Consider the following 8,791-nt stretch of genomic DNA (forward strand, 5'->3'; position numbering starts at 1 on the left):
AAACATCATCAAGCTTGTTAGAATAAAACTAAAATGAGAATAGGAGCAAAATTCATTTATCTATGGACTTCATGGCTCTTAGTCTCATTCCTCAGAAGCTACAATTTCTTTCTTCTTTTTCTCTATGTCCTAGAGAGCTGAATTTCATAGCTATAAGAAGTTTCTATATAAAAGAGTTGCAGAGGCCCTGATATGTACTTAACATTTAAAAACAAGCCTTTAAAAAAATATAAGATGAGAAAATCCTATGTTCACATGCAGTTTTTTAACATGCATCCCAAAATTTTATTCTTCTTTTGCCTCCACTATCTTCCTTCTCCTCGACCCCTATTACCACCACTCCCTTACATGGATTTTTAAGAGTAGACAGTGGCTAAACTGATTAGCAGTGTACTTAGTTACACAGTGATGTTGGGGGTAATAAATGACCTAATTCATACACATACGTACACACACTTAGGAAGGATTTTCCCTTTTAATAATTTATTTGTCTAAGCAAGCTCACAGTTGCAGTTTCAATTACTGACAAAATGTTTAAATGTATAAACTACAAGAAAATTTTTTGGGGTGTGCATCAGTATGACTGTGAACAATATGCAAAGCGTACGGCAAAAGATCTAGGAAAAGACAAAGTAGTTAAATTTCAACTAACAAGCTGTGTTTCAGTTAACCCACTGGAGACTGCTAATAGTCTGTGTAAGATGGTAGCAAATATAAAAATCCCAGTTGTCTTCAGTTGCTATAAAAACCAATATAAAAAATAATACTCATCTGTCCAAAGCTGACTGAACAGATTTTTTAAAAGGATTTGAGTGCAACTGTTTCCCTTTTGTGTTTTTTCCCTGCAGAAACACAGTGCTCTTTGCCTATACAGTGTACGGATAAAACAGATAAACAAGAAGCACTGTTTAAGCCTCAGGCTAAAGATGATATAAATAGAGGTACACCATGCATCACATCTGTCACACCCAGAGGACTGGGTCGAGATGAGGAAGACACCTCTTTTGAATCACTTTCTAAATTCAATGTCAAGTTTCCACCTACGGACAGTGACTCGACTTTCCTCCATAGCACTCCAGAGAGACCTGACATCCTCAGTCCTGCTACGTCTGAGGCAGTGTGCCAAGAAAAATTTAATATGGAGCTCAAAGATAACCCAGGAAACTTTGTTAAAACAGAAGAAACTTCATTTGAAATTCAGGGAATTGATTCTATAGCTTCAGCTATACAAAACCTTAAAACAACTGACAAAACAAAACCCTCAAATTTTGTAAACAATTGTACCAAGACAACTCTGGATAGAACTGCGTGCTTATCACCTGGAGACCATAATGCATTATATGTAAATATATTCCCACTTCTGGACCCGTCTGATGTAACTTTTCCCTCACGTGATTCCCCAGGAAAAGCTATCCGAGGACCACAGCAGGTAACTGTTTTGTGTTAACAAATATGTTATTGTGTGTGAACACACATTTTGCCATACATGCACAGATATGCATCTCTTTTAGGTTATCATACATCCCTTTTAAACTAATGACTAGCCAAAGTTGAGGCTTTCACTAAAACATGCAAGTCCTGTAATAAATGACGTGAAATATAAAGATAAATATGGTAAAGCTCTATTATAAAGTAGTTTACCATTTATGGCAGACTTTAAAAATACATGGTAAGCTTTATCCACATCTACTATGGTGTCACTTTCTTAGTTCCTTAGTCAAAGCTTGTTTACACAGCATCAACATTTAAAATAGGATCCTTGATTAAATTTCATTCTGTAAAATTAAATGGTTTATCAGTAAGTTTGTGTATATCATACTCGTTTTTACAAGAATGCACAATTTTCCCTAAGTAAACATTTGCATCATGTATTTCTAATTATCAAAGTAAATGAACTTCCAACTAGTACTCCTAATACATTCTGTTATTTAGTACATAGATTTGTAGAGCTTAGCTTTGATTTCGGTTGCTAATCTGGCACAGAATATGCAGCCTAATATATTTTTTAATAGTCTCTGCCTAGGTATGATTTCAGTCAAATATTTTATTTAATGTCTCTAAAGCTCACAGACTACTTATAGCCCCACAAGCCTTTCCTATCCTTCCTTGTAGATTCAGGATTATCACAGAATGATTGTTTTAGTTAAAAAAAAAAAAAAAAGCAGTTTAGTGCCTGTAGACAAATGAAAAATATATGATTGTTACAATAAACAGAAGCTCATGAAAATACAGACTGATGTAAATGTGTCTATTATTTGCAAACATTCGGTTGATTTCTCTTTGACTTGAGATATTTAATTTAATTTTTTAAACCTTCATTAATACCGTTTGGGGTTAAGTGCTCTTATAGACTTTTAAGTCATCATGCAAAGAAGGCAGTAATCAAGCTGTGGTATATTTTAGTAGAAGGAAAAACTAGGCATAGCTGACAATAAGTTTTAATTATAAACTCTCTGTGTTCCACGTTATGCCTTATTTCACACCATAGACTCAGTTATAGTTGCTACTAAATGAAACAAATTAAACAATTTCACTTATTGCAAGTAGAATTCCTGGGGAGCTGTGAAGTGCATCAGTTCTAATTCCTGTTACTTTTTTCTCCATTGTATCTATTGTTTGTTCTTTTACAAGTCTGTGCATTCATGTTTCAGTAGATGGCACCCTGCATTGTACATTTGCTTTCTATACTGTAGCAAGGGAAACAGCTGGTATGTGATTACAACTCCATGGAAAAGTATTCAGTTTAAAAAATGCAAGAGAATTGGTGTTGAGCTGTCACAAGACATGGGGCATAAGGTTAGATAATTGATATTTTGGCAGAAAAAGTAAAGAAATTAGTTTGTTTTGAAGGCCATGTTACAGTTTAGGATTAAAAGAATGTTTCTTAGAATGGGGTTTTTAGAACATTTTGTTATTTTATTGGCACTAATAAAGCTTGTATGCTAAGTAAAGAATTGTTGAGTTCATAGATAATAACAAAGAAGTGAAATTTTAGTTACATATTTCAAATTTTTACTTTATATCAGTCATTACTACTAAACATCTCTTTTATTCATTCAACTAAGCCTAAAACATGTCAGCTTATTTTTGTTCTATGGGATTTTTTTTGTTATTGTTTTTGATTTTTACTTTTGCTGAGTCAGTGATTGAGGTCACAACTAAATTCCATGAAGATCAAATCTAAACTGATAACTCTTAATAGAGAAGGATAAATAAGAACTTTGAGCATAAACTGGCAATGAAAGATTGGCTTAACAAATTTGGAAGCTAAATTGCTTCAAGTTGATTTCTTACTATTTATATTACAGATTTTAAGAATTCTCTTTAAAGTCATAATCTTTTATTTATAGTCAATTTCCCATCAGAGTAATTTGTATTTTTTTGTTTAAAGCAAACAGTAAAATTTGAATCTTGTTAGCTCTAACTAGATTTTTGTTTATTACTCACAATTATTACTACTTTCTTTTATCATGGAAGAAAGATTTTTATAAAAAACTATTTTACCCTCAATTTTATAACATGGTTATTTTAAATATTACTAAATTTTGGTGATAAAATTGCTATTCCTCATGAAAGTAATTAAGTCAATATTATCATAAGCCCTCTGTACTGATATATGAATGTGTCTCAGTGCCTAGACAGACTTTGTATATTTACACCAGTTGTACACAGCTGTCCAATAAAATGTTTATAAGAAGACAGTGATGTTGTGAAACCCAAATGCTTCAAATAGTAATATACTGTTTATGCAAGTGATTGGTTAACCAGCATGGAGGAATTTAGAGGAATGAAACTAATACTGTCAAGGTGCTGGACTAGGCTATTACTTTAAAACACATATTACTAATAGGAGCATAAGAGGTCTCTAAATTTAACTTTATAAGGTGATTCTCCACAAAATATCAAGATTTAGCTATGTCAGGGTTTTACCTTTGTCAAGGTAAGAAAGAAAATTTTAAAAATAATTTGATTTACACACTTCAGGAAAATAATATATTTTTCAGGCAATAAACATTTATTGAGTATTTATCACTAAAGTAAATGTTATTTATTGTCCTTTTAGAAATTTGTTTTTGTTTTTTTTAAGGGATAGATAAAGTATGGAAGGGTATTAAGGTGCAATTTAAACTGGATATGATTCTTTTGAATGATGACTTTCCATATTCCTTTAACCGAATATTGACAGGCGTTACACTTTACTCAGCCACAAGAAAGAGTAAGCCAAACTACTTATTATATAATAGGAACAAAGCAAAACGTTGAATGAACCTGATATTAGAATTTGCTGAATTTAAATATTTGAGTTTTCAAGAAGCAAAATAAATAATAGATCATTTTCTTTTTAAAAATCAAAGCAATGTTGATTCATATATGATTTTTATGTGTATTTGGTTATAAATATTAGTAAAATTTAAATTGCTTTTAATTAAGATGACAGACATACACATACACCATGTGTTTAGTGTATCACCATGTAACTAATAAAGGCCTATAACTTAAGGTTTCTATTGTAAAAGAGAAAAAACAGAATTTAATTTAAAAATCTTAAGTAGTGATTATCATTCCAAAATTACTGCCATTGTAATAATTAAGTACCAAAAATTGCTGGTGCTAAAACTGTGATATTTTTAAATATGTAAAGATAAAAATGCATGTGTATGTGCCTCAAGTGATTTTTAGTCAAAGTTTAGTTGTTGCCCTTTATGAAAAAAAGAATTGAGTCATATCTTCATGCTGATGCTATCATATTAGGGAATTAAATATATATGCTCATACATAACGCATTCAAAAACTTTGAATTTAAAATTTAATGTTATTTGACTTAAACACAAGTAACAAAATATGTTTCTATTTATTTTATTTATTTGTTTCCTGCAGCCCATTTGGAAGCCCTTCCCTAATCAAGACAGTGACTTACTGGAACTAAGTGGCACAGACTCAGAACGGCATATACCTCGAGTGTGTGAATTCTGTCAAGCAGTTTTCCCACCATCCATTAAATCCAAGGGGGATTTCCTGAGGCATCTTAATTCACACTTTAATGGGGAGACTTAAGACACATTTGAAAACAGACATTATCAAATGCGGTGATTTGGGGTTTGTAATACTATAACTGCTTGATTGTAAACTAAATTCAAGATCATTCACAGAAAAATCTGTGGTCACAGCTACTTGATGCTCAAACTTTTTTTGTAACTTTCTTTTATTATCTTTTAAAGATCATTCTGTACAAAACTAACAACTCATGGTATTCATGTTTACAGTGTTATACCATAATTCAAAATTATGTATGTGACTTATGGAGTTATGTAATCATAATTTATGGTTTTTTCAAATGTCTAAGCTTATTTAGATTTCTGGTGAGATATAATGAATTTGGTAATGCCAAATGTTTATAATGTTGTTCCCTTTGTTTTCATTGAAAAGTTTAGATTATTTATGTTATATGTGATGTTCTCTTTGAATAAATCTATAATAGAGAATAGCAATACGTAAATATCTAAGTAAATGCCAAACCAAAAACATTTGTTGCCCTGTGATAAATCACTGGTAGAACTATTTAAACATGTTAGATTATTTTTAATAATGTACATGGCCTTCAATTTTTATTGTCTGTATAGCTACATGATGAATTGTATATTAAAAGAGTTACTTTTGTTGTGATCATTATTGTCTTGTTTCTGAATTTTAAAAAAATGAAATAAATCACATTTTGGAGGAAGTTTATAAAATTCATGTTTTCCTTCTATTAACTCAATAGTTAAGGGTGATGACCTGATCTGATGGCATTTATTACAATTAGTGGATCACTTGGAATTTTAAAATTATTTTTCAAACTAAACTAGTATTACTAAAGAAACATTTGGCTTTAATGGAAGCAGATCTAAAAAAAACTCTGGGGACTATATTTATTAATGTAGATTAGAAATATTCATTCTTCTTGAAAAATTTGTTATTCATCATTAGCAGACTAATTTATGGCCACTGTAAGACAATTAAGATTATGGATGGGAAATTCAGAAGGCTGCAAAAATGATTGAAAGAAAGACTTCCCTTTCGTTTTTCTTCCCTATGATTCTTGCCTTTTGGGTTTTCCCCTTTCTCCTGATATTTAAAAATATTTGAGGCATGGTTTCCATTTTATGAAGTAAACATTGATTTGCACCTCTCAAACAAATTTAAGCCCTCTTGAAGCAAGTGTTTTAAGCTGGAGGGTTTGGGATAAGGGAATTTGAGCACTGGGCAGCAATGAAGAGCCTTAACTTGTGGAAGAATGAGAGTGGTGCCTTGACTTCTCATGATACAAAGTACATAACGTCTTCTTCATGGGGTGACATAGCGATTATTAGGTATTCACTGTGAAGGGTTCTGAGGCACAAACATCTTTCTTTCATTGCCACTGGGGCTGAATGGAAATGCCTGGACAATTATCCAAGTCTCTTCCCTTCCCCCACCTCTCACCCACCCAGCCTCCCCTCTCACTCCTCCCACACACACGTACAAATTAAAAATAAAAGTTTCCCAGCATGTACCAGCCAGAATGTACCACGGTACCTATCTCGTGAAAGGGGATACTTTCCCCCTCTCCTTTTCTAGGACAGCCCCTTCCACACAGTTGACATCTCTAGCTTGCTGATAACCAGAGGAAACTCCATAGATCAGAAAGTGACTCAAATCAAATGGTACCACCGACCCCCTCATCTTCAGTCCACTCTTTCCCCACCTCCACCACTTTCAGTAAGATCAAGGAGCTCCGTTTTCTTTTGGGTTCCAGCAGTTCCCCAAGCTCCATCTTCTGAGGCACAGAAACCCTCGTGGGCCACAGAAGAGGCGGCCTGGCAGCAGGCCCCTGTCCTCCTGCACAGAGGTAGTGCTAGCCAAGGCTGGAAAGGTGAAGAGGACACCTCTAGGTCTCTCCTTCTGTCTCTTAGTACTGAGTCGTGCAGGAGCTGGCTTGGCATCTGCTAAGCGTGGCCGGGTAAGAACAGCTCCCAGGTAAAAAAGCTGCACACGCGAAACGCTGAGTCTGGAAAAACCACCCCCGCCGAGGCGAGGCAGTTGTGAGCGGGATGCCTGAGAAGTGGGAGGTGAATGTCCTCGGGAGGGCCCCCCCCCCCCCAGCAGCTTTCCCCGGAGGCTGAAGCTGCTGCCAGCGGGGACATCTGCTTTCTTACACTCCAGCCTGGCTCACCCCGCCCCCTCAGCCCGGGGTTGCGTGGTTATTTTACCAACACGGGGGGAGGGAGAGCTCGAGGAGGTAGGAAAAGGGTGGTTGGGAGCTTAGATTTTCTTCCCACTACCCCCACGTCCCCTCCTTTCTTCTTCACATCTTTTAACCTTCAAGGTAAAGACTTCATAAATATGAAACAATAAACGTGTCCGCTGGCCCCCAGGCCCGCCTTCGGCTGGCCGGGGCTCTCGGGTGCAGGGCCTTGCCCTTGTCTCCGTCCTCCCAGAGTCGGGCCGGGCTCCGGCGGTTGGGCTGGGTGCAGGGGCCGGCCGGGCGCGCCCAGCCTGTGGCGCCTTCTCTCCTGGGCTGCTGCCTCGACAGCTGCTTGTAGCTACAGTAATTAGACTGTCAGTGCTTGTTAGAGGAGAGAGGGGAAAACACGCTTCTGACAGCAGATTCCGAGACTCCCCAGTTTGTTAATTTCTAAGAGATCTTTAAAGCATTAATTGAGGTCTCCCCAACTCTTCTCCTCCCGTCCCTCTCCCCAACTCCTCCTTTCCCCAAAATATCTTTAGAAGAAGTCTCTGCGCGTGGAAGCAGTGTTTCCCGCAAAACTGCCAGCCCCCACCCCGCTTGCGCACGTACAACCTATTTTACATATACATATATATGCACACATGTATGCGCGGAAGGTTAACTCCGCGGACTCGCCCAAATAGGCACTGGGATTGCATTTAAAATAATAATAATAATAAATAAATAAACTAGGAAGGAAAGGGGGGAGGGAAGCAGAAGTCGGGAAGAAAAGAGAAAAGCAGCAGGCTGATTACGAGGTGTCAAAACTGCCAGGAGCAAGAAGGTGATAGCAATCAGGGGTGAGAAGAGTGCGGCATTCGTGCGGGGCAACTAATTATCCGTCTCATTTGAGAAGAGCAGCATTTGAGGCAGCAGCGTTCGCCTGCTGAACGGTGACAGATTGGCGCGGAGGAGAGGGGAGGTGTTAAAACAATGGAGCCGGGCGCGCGAGCGCTGCTGCATGCTAATCAGCCCTCCCTCCGCCTGCCTGCCGCGCTCCCTCCTTCCTCCCGCCATCCCTCCTCCGCGCCCCCTCCTCCCGCCTGCGGCGCACCCTCCTTTCCAGCGGGCCCGCCGCCGCCGCCACCCGCTTCCTGATCCCGAGCTTTCCCGCGCGTCCTTCCCTCCTCTGGCGAGTGGAACCCAGCCACCGCCACCAAGTCCCTGGCGGATCGGGATCCCCCGCGCGGCTCCCTCCGCCGGTCGCGCCGAGCGCAGCCCATGCTGGTGCGCCCGAGGGCCCGGCCTGAGCCAAGCGCCCACTCCCCGGGCGCCTCCTGCGAGCGGCGCGCCGGCCGGCGAGTGGGAACCCAAGCGAATTCAGGAAGGGCGAGGGACAGCCAGAGGTGGGAAGAGAGACAGGGTCTGAAAGGCCAAGAAAGTCCCCAGGACTGACTGCATAGCCGGCCCTGGGGGACGCCACCCCCGAAGCCCCTGCCGCCTCCAACCCGCCCTGTAGCGGCCGCGCCCCTGCTGGCCTGAGCTAGTCTGCGAGGTCAGCCCCTAGCAGTCTCCCGCGTAGCGGCCTTCAGATCCTGGCACCCT

General features: G+C 38.9%; 1 protein-coding gene across 4 annotated transcripts in view; it reads left to right on the forward strand.

Moving 5' to 3' along the window:
* Nucleotides 1–5,717, forward strand: part of TANK (TRAF family member associated NFKB activator) — a 104,211-nt gene extending 98,494 nt beyond the window's left edge. For all 4 annotated transcript variants that reach the window (XM_053597175.1, XM_053597176.1, XM_053597174.1 and 1 more), the window contains exons 7-8: nucleotides 849–1,429; nucleotides 4,879–5,717. In XM_053597175.1, the coding sequence (XP_053453150.1) occupies nucleotides 849–1,429; nucleotides 4,879–5,055 (758 nt within the window). In that variant the 3' untranslated portion in view covers nucleotides 5,056–5,717. The remainder of the gene's footprint in view (nucleotides 1–848; nucleotides 1,430–4,878) is intronic.
* Nucleotides 5,718–8,791: the final 3,074 nt, after the last annotated feature.

Source organism: Nycticebus coucang, chromosome 7 (genome assembly GCF_027406575.1).
Source record: "Nycticebus coucang isolate mNycCou1 chromosome 7, mNycCou1.pri, whole genome shotgun sequence".
Classification (NCBI taxonomy): domain Eukaryota; kingdom Metazoa; phylum Chordata; class Mammalia; order Primates; family Lorisidae; genus Nycticebus; species Nycticebus coucang.